The sequence below is a fragment of the Balaenoptera musculus genome, chromosome 8, assembly GCF_009873245.2.
Source record: "Balaenoptera musculus isolate JJ_BM4_2016_0621 chromosome 8, mBalMus1.pri.v3, whole genome shotgun sequence".
Taxonomy (NCBI): domain Eukaryota; kingdom Metazoa; phylum Chordata; class Mammalia; order Artiodactyla; family Balaenopteridae; genus Balaenoptera; species Balaenoptera musculus.
The window spans coordinates 78,414,593-78,432,472 of record NC_045792.1 but is presented as its reverse complement, the minus strand read 5'-3'; the positions used below and the strand labels follow the sequence as shown (position 1 = coordinate 78,432,472).

At 39.0% G+C, this 17,880-nt stretch overlaps 1 protein-coding gene across 3 annotated transcripts in view; it reads right to left on the bottom strand.

The window, feature by feature from the left end:
- Positions 1-13,316, bottom strand: part of BBOX1 (gamma-butyrobetaine hydroxylase 1) — an 87,018-nt gene extending 73,702 nt beyond the window's left edge. The window contains exons 1-3 of one of the 3 annotated variants that reach the window (XM_036860967.1): positions 13,173-13,316; positions 6,701-7,104; positions 5,362-5,476 (exon numbers count right to left, since the gene is read on the bottom strand). In XM_036860967.1, coding sequence (XP_036716862.1) covers positions 5,362-5,476; positions 6,701-6,919 — 334 coding nt within the window. In that variant the 5' untranslated portion in view covers positions 6,920-7,104; positions 13,173-13,316. The remainder of the gene's footprint in view (positions 1-5,361; positions 5,477-6,700; positions 7,105-13,172) is intronic. The other 2 variants (XM_036860968.1, XM_036860969.1) reach the window with 2 other exon arrangements.
- Between the last annotated feature and the right edge of the window lie 4,564 nt (positions 13,317-17,880).

Sequence of the window (17,880 nt, the reverse complement as noted above, 5' to 3'; positions counted from 1 at the left end):
GGTATGGATGGAGATGAGAAAAGGCAAAAGAAAAAGGATTTGACCTAGAGTTTACAAGTGGAATCAAAAACTAGGCAGATGGCTGTGGGAACAACCTGCAGATTCGGGGCCTCTGCTGGGTACACAGCACTTCAGGGTACTTCCCAGGCTGTGAATCTCCCATCTTGTACTCACTGACTCACAGTCCATGGAGGGATATTAGACCCTTTACATATTACGCCCATGTTTACCAAGTACAATGCAGAAACTGAGTGGGATAAATGATATGTAATTCAGAAAAGAATAAGACACATTGGAAGACATCACTATGGCACAGAGAAAAAGTGAAGCAAAATATGCATTTGTAAACTCACAAGCATTTAAGATACCTGTATTCGTTTCATCAAAACCCCAAAAACATTTCTCTGAAAGTCAATATGTTCATTTCACATATGGCAGGCAAAGTAGAATACAGACTTGCTTCTTAAACTTACGAAGACTTTGAACCATTCTCCCACCTGTGCATCAGATAGTGTGAGCCTGGATGACTTCAGGGAAGGAATTTTTATAAGGTCTTTCTTGGGAAGGGAATGTATTTTGGTATGTGACATGGTGAATTGATTGCTCTAATGCAGCTGATTTCACAGAGCTCTTCTGAAGCCATTCTGACCTGGCAGTTCTGATACAGTTGGAACATTCTAAGGCAGCTTGAAACAAACAAACTCCCAGTCCTTTTTATAATTACCAAGTAATATGTGAAACAAATGCCCTCACCCATCCCTGACATGCACGGCAGATTCCCACCTCTAGGGGTTTAAGAAAGGCAGAAGAATGGGGCAAAGCTTAGGGACATGGGTGCAATATTACATGGGAGTTAGGCATGTTTACTGTGTACATTACTTGTTAATTTTTTTAAAAGATAGTGATTTTTTTCTCTTTTGGAAAATTTCTGTAAAAATAGCCTGGGTACCAAACCAATTCTGTTCTTTGCACTATAATAGAAAGCTTCATCTTCAACGAAACACATGCCATCTGTAAGAAAGGGGGAGCTCTGTTTTTTGTTTTTTGTTTTTCACCATGTGCAAGGCACAGAGATCTTAGAGGGACCTTATATCTCCTTGAGAGTTTTCACTCCTCTTGTGGCATATTCCTTTCGAAACAAAGGAGGGAGTCATAGCTATGCACCGAAGGGTTGTAGTCTGATAAAGTACACAGGTGAAGACTTGCTCTGCTAAAGTGGGGCATATTGAAACGAGGGGAAATATCCTTCTCTGACCGTGCAATGTACTCACTCCCTGCACTGCTGAGAAAACTGAGCAGACCACTTCCATAGAACACAAGATTTTCTTCAAATTACCACATTTTAAATCTTAATTTGCAATGACAAATACTATTGATGTCAGAGAATAATATACAAACATTTCAGTACCAATTCAAGGAGATAGATAGGAAAACAAGCATTCATTCTGCCTCTGAGTGTTAATAAGAAGAACAGATATTTAGGTTCATATATATAAGATCATGCTATGGATTGATTTTTTTTCCCATTTTAGTCTTATCAATTTTATTTGGGGAATTTTGCATCATGAAGTTAGTCACAAAAAATGAGTGTATAATTATGTCAATTTCACATGGAGGCTAAAAAACAATTACATTAAAAAATCTTCGTATTTCCAATGTTTTATTAAAGTCTTCCATTTCATCCACCTATCTGGAAACATTCACATGCGAGGCTTCAACAGTCTGGTTTTAAATTGGTAGAGATTAGAGGGCCGGCAACCTCCTGTCCTCCAGGTCAATATATGTTTCTCTTGAGTACAAATTCTACCCCCATCCTCTCTGCTACTTCCCTAGTTTAAGTTCTTAATGGCTCTTACAGGATGATTTCTAGGCCATGCTATGGTTACCCTGCTCCCAGGCACTCCCCACGCCAATCCATCCAGCACAGATGACCATGACCAAGACCTTTCTACAACACAGCACTGATCACTTCACCGTCTTTAGTAAGATAAGTACAAACCAAGAACCAAAGGGGTACACTGGAGGGGGAGAGAATGCATCAAGAGAAAAAGGAAGCTAAGAAGACATTCACAACCTTGTAGGCATTTACGAAATTATATGCATTTGGTAAAAATCAGAAAGATACAACTCTGAAAATATAAAATGCATCCTAAAGAAAATAAGTAAAGCAATCTTCTTAAACTTATAAAAACCTTAAACTCATTTCTCTGGAATTTTAGGAAGAGAATCAGCCTGAGAAACGAATGGAAGGAAACATACTTGACCTCTGTGCTGAGCAAACTTCCTTGCCTAAGGGTTTAGGGCTAAGCTTCTTAGTAGGGTACTTAAGCCATTTCCTTCCTTGTTGCCTAACAATTTTAACTTCACCCATATTTTAAACTAATTGCAGTTTCCTACACCTACCCTGCTCTTTTATGCTTCTCTGATTTTCTACATGCCCTTTTCTCTGTTGAGAATTTCCTTTCCTTCTATCTTTGTCTGACAGATCCTTCAAAACCCAGCTCAAGTATTAGCTCTTATTTGAGTCCCATTTCCTTGTCTCTTCAGAGTCCTTCTACATTCTAGTTAACCTTCTATGCACACTTTCATGTACTTAAAATGATGTACTATACTTATTTGTTTCCATGGCTAGTGTCCCCTCCTAGACTGGATAAATCCTCTAGGGCAGAATCCATGTCTTTTTAAAACTCGGTATTTCCTTACAGCTTCTCACACAAGATAGGTGCGCGATATACGTGCAGTTGAATAGAAATTTATGACGGAATAATCATTACCAATGCCTTCTTTCCAGCTGTGGCTGTCCCATGACAAAAGTTTTTTTCTGGCTGATGTTTTTTTCATTTTTGAGTTCAACATCTAGTGCCAAGTGAAGATCAAGTAAAAGTGATCTGCATCTTGACGCCAGATTTTAAAAGTCTTTCCTCACTCTAAGGAAAGAGCAGCAGAGGAAACATTGCCACTGAGGACTAAAAACAAAATTCTTTGAGAAATGTAACTGAGTTTGTTTACTTGTTCTGAGTATGAATGTTTGAAAATATGCAATGGCAGGGAAATAAGGTGTCAAATTCTACAGGCAAAAAGCCATAGAAGCAATATTTCAAAAATGGTCCATTAATTTCTTCTTTCACCTACCAACTGCACAGCTTGAGAATATATTTTCAAAATCTGATCTTGTTTTAAACCATTAAAATAGTTTCCGTTGTCTAAATAGCAGCCAGTCCTCCTTATATTATTCATGATTGCAGCCTGTCAGTGTGACTAGTTTTTTCCACTGTTTAACTGAATGTAGTATCATTTCCATCCTGCTACTGCCTGATAGTACTGAGAAATGTAAGCTATAAAACTGAACTCATCAAGAAATATTAATGGAGGAGGTGGCCGTATACTTTTACAATGCTTAAAAGCATAAGCTGTAATAATAAAAAGTTGGCTTTTATTCCCTGAAATAATCAAAAGAAGAGCTCGAAGGAAATTAGAGTAAAATCCAACGGGATTACAAAATTAGGGCAGAGTTAAGGAAAAATATTTTGAGTACCAGAAGAAATCTAAAATAAATAAAAAATAATAATATACTTGTGATATTCCTATTTGACCCAGACAGTTGCCACTCAGTTTTGTAATTGAAGACTCTTTGAAGAATCTAGCAAAGCACTCACTGGGGGAAGGCAGGAAAAACATCTTTCCCTGGATATCCATCTGGATTCCACCAGCTAGCTGGACTAGATAGAGAGGAAAATGGATTCCTGGTGGTTTAGACAGAAAGCACTAGAGCAAAACATTGTCAGTTGTCAGAATGTTGAGATTAAGAGAATGGAGGAAGCTAGCTCTTGATAAGACTGGACTATGCTTGAACAGGAAGGGGACCACGTCATACCCTATTGATAACCATGGGACAAGGTGAAGCTGTGGGGCTCAAGTTGGCTATTTAGTAACATCTCCACACCCAGTAAACTGTTGTAAGTCTAACATTGAAAACCACGAGGTTACCACACATGTTTGAGAATTTCAGATTTGAAAGGAGTAAGGTAAAATCTCTATCTTGGTGTATGACCCAGAAATCCCAGAAGAGGTGTGTGTAAAATCCAACAAGGCTGGTCAGTTGCCCAAAGGGACAGTGGTCCGATATATCTGGTAAACAGCGGAAAAGAATGTTCAGGGAAAGTTGGCTTGTTAGCGTGTTTGTAGAAGTCAAGGTTCTAGTAAATACATATGAATCAGCATGTTTTCAGAATTTGAAAACATGAATTTGTGGACCTTTGACCCACATCATCTTATGACACAAATCTTCAAAATACACAGAGGGCAAAGTATTAAGACTTCCCACTTCTCCCCAGCACCTCTGTTTGAGCTGTATTACTGTGTATCTCCAAAAAGTCGTATTTAAAAAATAACTTTTTATCTATATTAAGTATTTACTTTGTCTCTCAGATCAAAAATTCAGTCTTCTTCATAGAGAACAGACTCATAGTTGCCAAGGGGGAAGTGGAAGAAGGATGGAGTGGGAGTTTGGGGTTAGCAGATGCAAACTATTATATATAGGATGGATAAGCAACAAGGCCCTTCCATATAGCACAGGGAACTATATTCAATATCCTGTGATAAACCATAATGGAAAAGAATATAAAAAAGAATGTGTATATAGATGTATAACTGAATCACTTTGCTGTACAGCAGAAATTAACACAACATTGTAAATCAACCATACTTCAATAAAAAAAGAAAACAGACTGAAAGGAAATTAAAAAAAAACCAACAAAGAATGAAGTCTTTCTTTTCGACCGAATCTGTCTACTGGAGATTTTCTGAATGTTTCTGTGTTCACAGATTCCCTTGGGATTCATATAAACTCTCCCCAAGCAATTTGCTGTGCACAAGCCTGACACACATATACACACACACACACACACGCTCACATGCACACTCAATGTTGTCAATGTTGTGTATATCATTTCATGAGGTTCATGGATCACAGTTTTATGTGATGCCCGGTTAGGAATTTCTGCCTTGTTGATTTTGTGTGGTTCTGGCCTTAGATAAAATTATTAAGGGCAAGTCTGCCTCTGGTTCATCCTGCTCCTTTGCAGGGAACACTTATGGAGTGTCTACGGTGTGCCAGTTTTTGTGTTAGATGACAAGGATAAATATTTGCTGCATTTCTTTTCTTTCTGTCTCTTTAGAATGTCTAGAACTGCTCTATGTTTCTTTCCATCTCTACCTACATGATCTGTGTTGGTAAATCATTAAACGTTCCACGTAAATTACAATAATATTTTAACCAAAGCACGAGGGTTTTAATTTGCTTCTGAGCAAATTTCTTACCGGACAAGTTTTAAAGGACATTGAAGATCATAGCAAGGTTACCTGGCAAAAACAATTCTCTCTGGAGTTTTTCTCTGGCCTGCTGTGAAAAGCATCTTTTCTTCAGCCAATCAGCTTCATATTCACTGTAGTGGTCGTTTGGCCACGTGATATGAACCTTATAATACAGAAAGCAAATATCACGTAAACGTATATTATGCTTCTACGTACTTTGGTTCTCCACTCTTGCTGTTTCTGAATGTTATTTAAGGTTATCAGGGAATCGAATTAGCCCTTGCTCTTTTTTCTTTCTGTTATTTAACTTATATACTCACAGGCATAGAATAAGCTTTTGGAAAACAAGGAAACTGAAAGCCAAGGGAATACAGCTGAGATCTGAGGCCCTTTAAATATCACAAAGAAATAAAACCTGGCTAGATCTGAGTTCTTGTTCTATATTCTGAAAACCTGTGGTCCCTAAACTTTCTGTGATGACTTGAAGTTAGAGATCAATTAATATTCCTTCCAAGAGTGTCAGAAATAGTAATGATGATGATGAGGCAGATAGTAATAGTAAGAATAAAACCATTTTGAGTGTATACTCTACAATGAGCACTATAAATATAACCCACTTAGTCCTCATACAACTTGAGGGAGAAGCAATAACTAATATTCACCTTTTTCAGGTGAGCAAAGTTAAGAGGAAATAACACATCTAAGATCCCACAGCTAGCAAGCAGCGAACCCTGCGGGTAAAGTCCTTAATTCGAGATGGAGACAGGAGTGGGAGAGGAGGACCTTGCTGGTCACACTTGTTCTTCTGATAACTATCTTGGCAAATTTGGAAGAGAGAAACACAGGGTGAGGCCACATCTAGTTTGTGGTTTTGACAGCTACGCTCTCAGGAATCCCATGCAAAGCCTTACACATTTACTCACGAATTTGACTAAAAATACTCATCAATACGAGTTTTTGAGTGCTCACCATATGCCAGCCACATGCTAAGATTTTTACCCGTATTAGCTCATTGAATCTTCACATCATCTCTAGGAACAAATTTTGTTAGTATCCCTTGTTTCTAGATGAGTAAACTGAAGCCCAGGGGCATTCCTTTTATTAGAGACATAGTTTGATTGTGCCTTCAAGGCTGCCACTCACTGAAGGAATAATGAGCCACACTGTACATTTTATTAAAAATAATAGCAGTAGTAATAAAAATAGTAATAATAATAGCAGAAGCTTCCATTCAGTAAGCATGTGGACTTTGCACCAAGGACTATGCAATCACGGTTTTACATATAAAATATGATCAAATAAAATATAATTCATTATGTAAATTATTGGAGACTAGTTCCTTTATTTAAGGTGAGAGAGAAGGGAGAGATAATTTAGAGACAGTTACCTTTTTCCTGTCAAACGTCAAGCCTTTGATACCGATGTTCACATCAAGAGCTTCGATGAGAAGTTTCCGTGCTTTTGCAGAATCCAGGTAGCACTCGGGACACTGACAGTTGTCCCTCAGCCAAACAGCGGGGTAGACAGACTCTGCGCCATCCTGCCAGAGGATTCGCATCAAATGAGCCCCATCCAGCGCTTCTGCCTTTTGGATGGCACAGTGCATGTTTCTGGTCCTTGAGGGTAAATCTTGTCAGCTACCTGCTATGACAAATCAGTGTTAAAAGGACTCTCAGGAAGATCGGCTCTGAACTTGACTTCAGTTCAAATGGACTCTGGCTTCTGCTATTTGCTTGAGTTTGTGGTTTCACTTATCAATGCTAGGACCTTTGTTCTGATGAATTTCATGAGCTGTAAACAGAAACACAGTGACTAAAAGTAAACAAGATAAACGTGCTGAGTCAGGATCCATATGAAAAGAATTCCTTGTTTTTCTCACAGTAATTTTAGATAATAAGTTCAGAACCAATGACACAGGCACTTTTATGTTTGCATAAAAGCTCTGGAAATTTTTTAAGGGAGAAAAATACTCCACAAATTGAAAGTGTAATAATCATACCTGTGCTATTTTAACTGATGCCCAAGTACACTGGCTCCAGCCAAACTAAATATTTTCTATTGTTCAACCTCCATACTTTCAAATCTCGGTTCCTTGGCTCATTCTGCCCCCATTGCTTGGGATGACCTTTCACAAACTTTTCTTTTCATGAGCCAACCTATCTGCATCCAGATGATCTGACAAAATAGAGGCTTAAATAAGCAAGGAGTTTATTTTTCTTGTGTGAAAAGAAGTCCCAACATGACTGTCCAGTAATGGTAATGTGATTTCACAGAACCATGGGAAGCCCAGGCTACTGGTAGATTTTCTCCTTCTACTTCTTGCCTCATGTTTGCAAAATGACTGCTGCATCACCGATACCACATCTACATTCCAGAGAGGAAGAAGAGAAAAGGGAAAACATCATGTGGCAGCTAATTCTACCTCATTTTTAAACATTTCCCCATCTAGCGACTTCCAAGTATATTTCACTGACCAGAATTATATCACAATCTAACCTTAGCTACAAGGGAAGTTGGGAAACATAGCTGTTTACTAGACACGTGCTTGCTCTGCAGAAATCAATGTTTTATTAGTGAGGAAGGAAAATAAGATAGAATTAATATGCATTCAGCAGCATTGATCACATCCTTTAAGACTTACTCACATAGACATCTTTAAGGAGGCATTTTGGAGCCTTTCAGACAACTATCAATGCCATTTGTGCCCAGTCTTCCTTATTTTTTGTTTATTTTCATAATTATCTCACTTTTTTTTGAGGTCTGAAACTTCATGGTGATCTTTGTATCCTCTAGTGCAGCAGACACATAGAAGATATTTAATATATATTTGAATGATAACTCTAGCTTTACATAAGAGGAGGAAAAATAGAACTCTATTCTGTATTTAAGTAAGATTGTATCTACTGAAGTAAAAGCATGACTTACATAACTTGATCAAGGACAGGCAAACTACTGCCTGTGGGCCAGAAATTTTTGTACAGCCCATGAGGTAAGAATAGCTTTTTCATTCTTATAAGGTTTGAAAAAATAAAACAAGAACATGTGACAGGAAATGTGTACAGTCTGCAGAGCCAAAAAATATAATATTTGCCCTTTTACAGAAAATATTTGCCAAACTCTGAGCTAGAGAAAAATTTACTATGTTTACTTTTTTTGTTCTTATGTGTTATATGCTATTTAAGGGTCTGGTTATATTATCCCAAATTAACTGGAACCATCACTGCCCAGTGAAAAATCTATGCCAATTACCCAAGTAAACAGCAGGGGAAAGAGGTTGGGGAATATCAGAACACAGATGATACTATCTTAAGTTCTCCCAAGGAGTAACACAATTAAGGAAAAAAATCCTTCTTATTTTTATCATTAAACTTTCATGTGTATCAGTGTATATTCTAAGCTTAACTCATTGTCAATAAAGTGTTGATTAATGAGCTTGAAAATGTCTTGGTAGAAAGGATTTTTATAAATTTCACACATTGAATTTGTTTTTAACATTTTTATTGGTGTATAATTGCTTTACAATGGTGTGTTAGTTTCTGCTTTATAACAAAGTGAATCAGCTATACATATACATATATCCCCATACCCCCTCCCTCTTGCATCTCCCTCCTACCCTCCCTATCCCACCCCTCTAGGTGGTCACAAAGCACCGAGCAGATCTCCCTGTGCTATGCGGCTGCTTCCCACTAGCTATCTATTTTATATTTGTTAGTGTATATATGTCCATGCCACTCTCTCACTTCATCCTAGCTTACCCTTCCCCCTCCCCTTGTCCTCAAGCCCATTCTCTACGTCTGTTTCTTTATTCCTGTCCTGCCCCTAGGTTCTTCAGAACCATTTTTTTTTTTTTAGATTCCATGTATATGTGTTAACATATGGTATTTGTTTTTCTCTTTCTGACTTACTTCACTCTGTATGACAGACTCTAGGTCCATCCACCTCACTACAAATAACTCAATTTCGTTTCTTTTTATGGCTGAGTAATATTCCATTGTATATATGGGCCACATCTTCTTTATCCATTCATCTGTTGATGGACATTTAGGTTGCTTCCATGTCCTGGCTATTATAAATAGAGCTGCAATGAACATTGTGGTACATGACTCTTTTTGAATTATGGTTTTCTCAGGGTATATGCCCAGTAGTGGGATTGCTGGGTCGTAACACATTGAATTCTTAATGGATACATTGTTTGAAGGGTGCATCTCCTACCACAATAAATACTGTTCTGTACGTAACTTGGCACTGTGCCAAGTCCCACTAACTGTTGAAGTGATCACACCAATAGATGTATCTGCACTAACAGACACTAACTACAATCCAACCTTCCTTTTTAGGCTTTCTCTCTCTTTTTTCTTTATTTTTCTTCTTCTGCCTAGCAAATTTGAACTGGAGAGGGAAAGTGCATTCCCAGGTATTAGGGGAACCTGAGACTCTTCCCCCCAGCCCTCCTGAAATGGATGTTCTGAGGAGGGTATTTCGAGAGGGTGGCCACATTAGGAGGGTGGTTGATGGAGGCTGCCTGAGGCACCTGGGAGAGGGTGGAAGAACTGGAAAGACCTGGGTGTTGCTGAAGTTAAATTGTTTGGGTATCTATGAAGGAACTTGGTGGGTTATTTCTACACTTCACAATTCCTTTCTCAACTTCATGACTAATGTGAATGGTAATCCAAACAAAAGCAGGGAGCAATGGGAAAATAGTTTCTTCAACTTTTCTTGATTTATTTAAAGCTCTATTGGGGCAAATGGGCTGAAAATTTAAACAGGAAGAAACCATCAAGGATCATCAGAACTTGAAAGCAGATTCTTCATGAAAATGAATAGGCCTGTACGTGTGTGTGATTTGTTGCAATCTGTTTTTCAATTCGACTTGTTAAAATTGAGCCCTGTTAGGGAGATCAGCTCAGAGCTTTGTGACCACCTAGAGGGGTGGGGTAGGGAGGGTGGGAGGGAGATGCAAGAGGGAGGGGATATGGGGATATAGGTATAAATATAGCTGATTCACTTTGTTATACAGCAAAAACACAACATTGTAAAGCAATTATACTTCAATAAAGATGTTAAAAAAAAAATTGAGCCCTGTTGAAGCATAATGACCATTTAGTTATTTGATAAACTATTGTGTTTCTCTGAAGAAAAGAGAAAAAAAGAAAAAGAAAAAGTTTGATGCTCCTAGATATGTGTGTGTGTGTATATATATATATATATATCTTTATATCTATCTCAGTGTGACCTTTTTGCTGAATTAAAGAGGTCCTATAAAATGAAAATGTTTATTTATTTTATACTTAACTATTCTGCTTATTATTCACAATTATAATTTAGTTTATGAAATATCAGCTTGACTTTTGTGGGAGGAAGTAGTTTTACCTGTCCTGGAAAATAGACCTTGGATTGGGGTCAGGGGGGATTACTATCTGATGGGACAGATTTCTTTTAATTTCATCCCATCACTTGATGTGTATGTGTTATTGTTGTTTTTGTTGTTTTCCTTCCTAACTCACTTACCATATTTTTCCCTTTCAGAGTTATGGAAGTGTGTTTGGCACTCCTGTTTTGCACAACTAAATTGTTTTAGAGATTATCTTACTGAAGCCATGGGTGTGATTTTTGTCATCTTTAAAATTTTATAAACTCAAATTTTGTCAGCTGGTTTGGAAAATCAAGAAAGTAGCTCTGAAAGTTATTTTATGTATTGATCTTGGAAATAAAAGAAACTTAGAACTAGAACTCTCAGAGCTGGAAAGAAACAATCTTCAATATCACTGGGTTAAGTGCCCTCTTTTTTTATGCAAGGAAAGTGGAAGCTCAGAGATGTTGGGTATGATTTGTCCAAGCACATACTGCTGGCTAGTAGGAGAGGTTGTCCCAAACCTGGATTTGCCAGTCCAGTACACACATAGAAAGTGAACAACTTCTGGTCCTATACAACAGAGTGCAAAAATTCCTCAAATGCGAATTACAACTAATTTTGAATCAGAGGTTTTAGTTAGGATTCTCAGGAAGTTGATGTAGAAACTGCATTGTTACTATATATAAAATTAAAATTGCTGGAGATTAATAACATACACCTGAGAAGGCTGATTCATCTACTAGATTACTCACCCTCCAAAATAAAAGGCTGTCATTTTTGGACTGATTTTTATAATGGAAGACCAGATAGAGTGGACTCATGTTATCAAATGTCAGGATCTGTTAATATCTATTTTCTCTTCCTCTGGTGAGTCATCAGACTTGCTGTCATAGAACAGGAGTCTCTGTGTTTGACCTCCTGCTTTTAGGTATTAGGATCAAAAAAATGATCAAAATGCAAGAAACATGCAAATCATATGGGTAGGTGTGTGAGGTATATCACAAAACCATGTATTTAGCGCTTTTTATGTTCTAGCTGCTCTAATGATGCTTTTGATTGCATAAATCTTATTTAATCCTCCAGAACACACTGTGAGATCTGTGCCATCACTTCCCTTTTACAGATGATCTTAAGCTTCAAGAGGTAAAGAAACTGATATGAAGGCAGAGGAAATAGAAATTGTGACCACTACACAGGACTACCTCATGGAGAATCTGTGGCTGAATAATTTTCCAGGCAATAACTTCAATTTACCAAAAAGGTACTATTAAAATAGCAGCTAACTCTCGTGATTATTGGTTGTTGGTTGACCTCACCATCCGACATTTCATCACTGAAAGGAGAGGACAGGAAGAAGTTTTCAGACATTACACCATAAAGGCTTAAAATATTATTATTCCTTTATATACAACCTTTAACTCATAAAACTCAATTTCCACTTGGTAAGGTAGAAATTGACCAAACTGCATTTGTAGTGTGTGAACCTTAATATGGTTTGAATACATACATACTCTACTCATTACATTTGCTACCTAAGTCCTTTCAACTTTTAGAAGTTATTGCTTTTTTTTCTCTAACTTGATTTAATAAGTGGCTGAGTTACTTAATAATTCATGAATATACTCTCATGGGAATAATGAATTCTATGAAGCCATTAGTAAAACTGGCCCATTCTCTTGAGTAGGTTTACCCTTCTGACTGATCCCTTATTTAAAGCCACATTTTTTTTTTTAAGTATCACATTTTATGCAAACACTTCCTTCCTAAATTATAAAAAGGAAAATTTTAGCTCCAGTCTGGTGGCATTACTACATTCAGATTGAAACTCAAATTATCAATTCATTTGTTTACCAAGGTAAAACAGAGTACTGGGTCTAGATTTTAAGAAGGTTTCTAAATCTTTGAAACAGAACATATATTCGTTATGAAAAATTCTATGTTTTCAAATAAAATCAATTCAAAATACCTGTCATATGTCTTCTTGAGCTATATTCAGGAAGCAAAATAATTGAAAGAGGGCACAATAGCCTTAATTGATCAATATTCTAAAAAAGCATGTTACATTCAGTTTGGGGGCTTAACAAAGGGCCAAGCTATAATATACAGTCACTTTCTTTGGGCTGGGTTGTGGATTAGTTAGTGAACATTTCCAATTTGCAGCCAGAACCCTCCCTCCCCCATCACCCAGTCTACTTTTTAGACAGTATCCTCTCTGTGCCCTCTGTATGCTTCCTGGATCAGCTTAGGGACTGCAAAGTAATTTGACTACTAGACTAAGCCAAACATAATTGGGAAAAGGAAGTGCCAAGAAGCAATCAGATCCACTGCATTCCAAAATCAAGCCTATTCCTAATGCCTGATGGACCATCCCCATCTCAGCCCACATGGCTGTGAGATACATGTGACTGGATTTCCAATTGTTTACTCCCCCCCCCACCCCGCCCCCAATCCGTAGACCCGAATGCACAAGCTCTTCAAAATAAGGGAAAGTTGAGCTCAATTATACCTGTTCTCAGATGTGCGCTGTGTGCCAAGTCATGCGAAATTTACCAAGGAAAGAAAACATCAGCTTTGATCTTCAATGTCCTTTGGGCAGGGAGCCTCCTGATGCCCGTCACCTTCCAGATATATCTGCCCCCAGTTTCCCTACGTCTGATGTAGTGCTCTGACTTGGAAGCCTTCCTGCTCCTGGCAGCTCCACTGCTGCCCTGCCCCCAGACACAGCTGAGGTTTGCAAATGAGGCAGGATGTCCCAATCTGAAGGTGTAGCAACTGCTGAAGGGAGCTTGGAGATTAAACAAACAAACAAAAAAAGTAAAGAGCTTTTATGGCCTAGAGGAGAAGGAGTTAGAAAGAGAAAATACTTAAACTTCTACTAGTGCCTAAAACCACAAAACCCCAGGACTCAGTGCAATGCATTGCCATAGTTAGAATCTTTCCCGGTAGAAGGAGAACAGTTCTCACCTGTCTTACCTCCTGCCGCTGAGCCAGCAGCAGCAAGTGAAGGAACTCCTTTACTCCTGTCTCACCTGTTCACAGCAGCAGCTTTATTGTTGAAAAACGCACTTGGAGAAAAGACATTGAGATGCACGTTTAACAAGGAGGAGCTACTAGCTCCCACCTGAGCAGAGATGAGGTGGTATCTCCGTGCCCATCGTGCCCATAGACTATTCCATATGAGTCTCTTTGGAGGGAGCTTGACTAGTTCTCAGGGGCTAGTAGGAAGGTTGGGATGGTTCCCCCCTGAGCCCGATGCCCTCCTTTCTCTGCCGCTTTGGCTGGAGTGAACAGTAACGGCCAGAGAGCATGGGGCTTTTCTGAAGGCACCTGGTTGCCAAGTGACTTGACTCCCAACACACAGCCCTTAGGGCAACAAAAGGGAAAGGCCAGGGTGGGCAGCCTGCCAGGGACCCAGAGCCTGGCTTCCGGGCCTTCAGTAGGTGCGTGCCCGGTGCAGGGGGAGAGCTGGTGGGCAAGTCTCAAGTCCTAGTTCTTAACGGGGGTCCAGATTCCAGTAAAAGAAGGTCCGCAGGTGGCAACTGAAGTCCAGGGAAGTGACCTATGAACCCTCTGCCCTCCTCCCACCAAACACCACCCTTCCCAGGAAGACACCCAAAGAGCCTCCGCCCACAACTTGTTGATTCTTGCCTGAAGGACTCCACAGCTGTGAGACCCAGACAAGCAGCCACAAAAGAGCTAATGAGAGAGAGAAGGAGACAGAGAGAGAGAGAGAGAGAGAGAGAGAGAGGGAATGCAGATCCACTCTCCGCAGCCTCTTCTAAGGTCTCCTGCCCAGGACAACTCCCCGCTTCCAGAACTGCAGCTTCCCCTCCATGAATGATGCCCTGTCAGCTCTTTCACAGTAAAATTTAAACTGTGTCCCTTCATCAGTGGTCTCCTCCATCTTCCATCCTTCCCTCCCCCAAGTCTCCAGGTCAAAAGACTGACACGCAGGAATCCAGTGAAAATCAGGCAGGTTTTGTTTCCCACATATGGGAGGAGAAGGTGTGTGGACATGGGGGTCCTTCCTCAGTGTTGCCAGCACTTTAAACCCACAGTAACTGAGGTGATAGGTATGCCAGAAGCAATCAGTTAATTATATTTTAAACATTCAGATGACATAATATTGTAGAAATACACTCCACTGACTTTTTAAAATTTAATTTATTTCTTTATACAGCAGGTTCTTATTAGTCATCCATTTTATACACATCAGTGTATACATGTCAATCCCAATCTCCCAATTCATCCCACCACCACCACCGCCCCCTGCCACTTTCCCCCCCCTTGGTGTCCATACACTCCACTGACTTTTCTTTCACACTTTGTGCTTTAGTAACAATTACTGGAATAAATTAGGTAAATTCTGTTCCAGCTTTCAGAACGTTGTTGAAAAAAATGGGTTGCATGAACACGGTTTCTAACAGAAGAGTGAAAGAAAACGAAACAACAATAAACAAACAAACCTGTTAAGGTTAAAGTCTAAACACCTGCACATAAAGAATTAATTCCCACATTGAAAGCGGACAGACAAATCCTTCTCTTGACTGTGAGAAGCCTCTTTAAGATTGAAAAAAAAAAATAAACGTTTCCCTGAGGCCTCTCTTCTATCTGTATTAACCCTTTACAGTTTTCAGATTGCTTTCATATATGGTCTCTCAGTGTACTATCCTGGCAGTGGCAAACAATATTAAAATTCTGGGTTTCAGATAGAGAAAATGAGACTGTAGAGGTTCATGGACTACAGAAGGTCACAAAACGCGCAAGAGGTGACATCCGTACCCAAGCCAGAAATGTTGATATTTTGCCCATGTGTTTCTTTTAGGTTTAGGCTGAAGAAAAGTTTATTTTAAAAGTTAATTCCATGTTAAGTACAGCTAATTGAACTTAAGTACAGCCAATGAGTTAGACATGAGAAACACATTGTAACTCCGTTTTTATTTTAAACAGAAATAGAATGAATGATGCCCTCATTTCAGTGAGCATGCACAAATGAAAGATGGTCTTGATTACTTGAAAGCCTTCTTTGGTGTTGTCCAAGTGGCAGGATTTGATGAGACTGAGCAAGATCTCACTCGCAGATTTGAAGGTGGGTGGTGTTTCCAGAGGAGGAAAGCCATTGGAGCCTGGAGACTCCAGTGGCAGCATACCTGTATCATATGAAGCATCTGGTGATGTTAAGCAGGGTGACTTGGGCTTAAGAAAACATTGTTAACTGGCAGGACTCTAGTTTCAGTGAAATCTAGTGCCTATGGAAAGATTCTGCTGCTTATACCATTTCCATTTTTGAAGGAGGAAAAAGTAATAGGATTTGCACCTGATACTTCCTATACAGTCAATAGATAGTAGCATTCTTTCTGTTTAAATTTTAGTCATTTCATAAAGGTTGAAAACTCAAAAAATATTTACTGATATTAAAAAGACTGTAATTTATACATACTTCTCTATAAAGAAGAAAACCAAAATGGCCCATAATCCCACTGACCTCATATTATTATTAAGAAAAATATGGAAATACAATCAATGAAAAACCTTCCTTCTCTTTCTTTTGAATTACTTTTCCCAAAAGTAATAGCTGTTAATAATTTTTTTTAGTCTACACCGAAGTATTTACCATACATATGTGTAACCCAGTGGTATGCTGGTAAGCACTGAAAAACCAGCTCTCTGTGCCCACAAGTTTCTAATTCTCAGGTAAATAACAAAAATACTTTCATTATCTAGGGTGATGGGACCCATGAGCAAGGAGCAAGCCCAGCCCAGAATTTGCAAAAGGACTCATTCAGGTAGGTAGAAGGAACACTTATATTGAGTGGGAAGCTGTCCTGAGTCCTTCCTCAGACATCATAACAAATACTGTGATGAAACGTAAATATTGGTAATCATTTTGTAAACTAAAATCAATAGCCAAGCTCTGAATTTTTAGTCATTCAGTCTCCAAGAACTTAGTAATTTCTGAATAAATAATCTGTCCGTAAATAGTCACTATTAATCTTATGATTAATAGTCACTACTAATCTTAAAGAGGGGTGGTAATATAACCAATTTGATCTTGAAAATAATTTGTTTTAAATATTTAAATATTTGATATTTAAACTATTATATGTCCTCTTAGTGAAATATGAGCTCCATGAGGACTTTGAGACTTCTGTATTTAGTATCATTCTTAGAACAAACAATAGAGGACTCTACGCTGTGCCCTGTGTTTTAGGGGCCTCTACTCTGGCCCCCCTCCATCCATACCACTCCCCATAGGTGATTTCACGTGGGACCAGGGGACCCACCTGGAACCTGTACCATCCCTCCATTCTAGATGATGCTCTGTGAACCCAGACCCTGACATTTCAGACCTGCAAAGACTTGTGTCTGCTACCAGGGTCTGTAACCATTCTCTTCTCTTCCGCTAGGCCACTGAGGTTGTACAGCACCCCTGATATGAAAAACCCTAGGTCCAAGGGGTGGTCCAGGGGCAGCTCTACATGTGTGTGTGGTGTGTAGATAGATGAGCTTACATGTGTTTTCTGGAGTGTCCACATGATCTTCCTCCCAGTGAAGGGTGAAACGTGAGATTGATGAGAAGAGGACAGAGCTGTGGCCTCAGGCTGCAGGCTGGCGGCTAGAGTCTAGGGGCTGGCTCTCCCTTCCCTGTCAAAGTCTGGTGCAGAACAACAGGAATCTGGGAATTATAAATTCAAACTTGGTCTCCTAGATTATTTTGAAGGTATATTTTTCAAGGTTGGGGGATAGAACATATTTTATTCAACAGTTAGGTTGTCATAAGCAGTGGTATGCTGGTAAATGTTTAACAAGAGGCTCTCTGAAAATAACAACAGCAACAACAACAATGAACCAATTTGTAGTGTTTTCCATTTGCCATGGTGTAAATTCTCCCACCACAGCCAAATTCAAACTGCCAATGCAACATTACTGAATGTGAATTTGGGAAGAGATGCATACAGTTGGCTCTCCTGAGCTGATAACAGCTGGATCTAGCACAACGTTGTTTATGTAATAGGGAAAAACAAATCTGACTCCATATTAGATCTGTTCCTTTTACTTTAACCCTTGTGCTTAGTCATGCTGGCTTTGCACGATTTGTAAAAGAATGTTGCCTATAGCCTGAAATATACAGGATAGCCTACTCTCAGTGCTCTGACATTTAAGAGTCCATTCATTTAGAGATAAAAAGTTGCAGAACAGAGAACAACATTTGT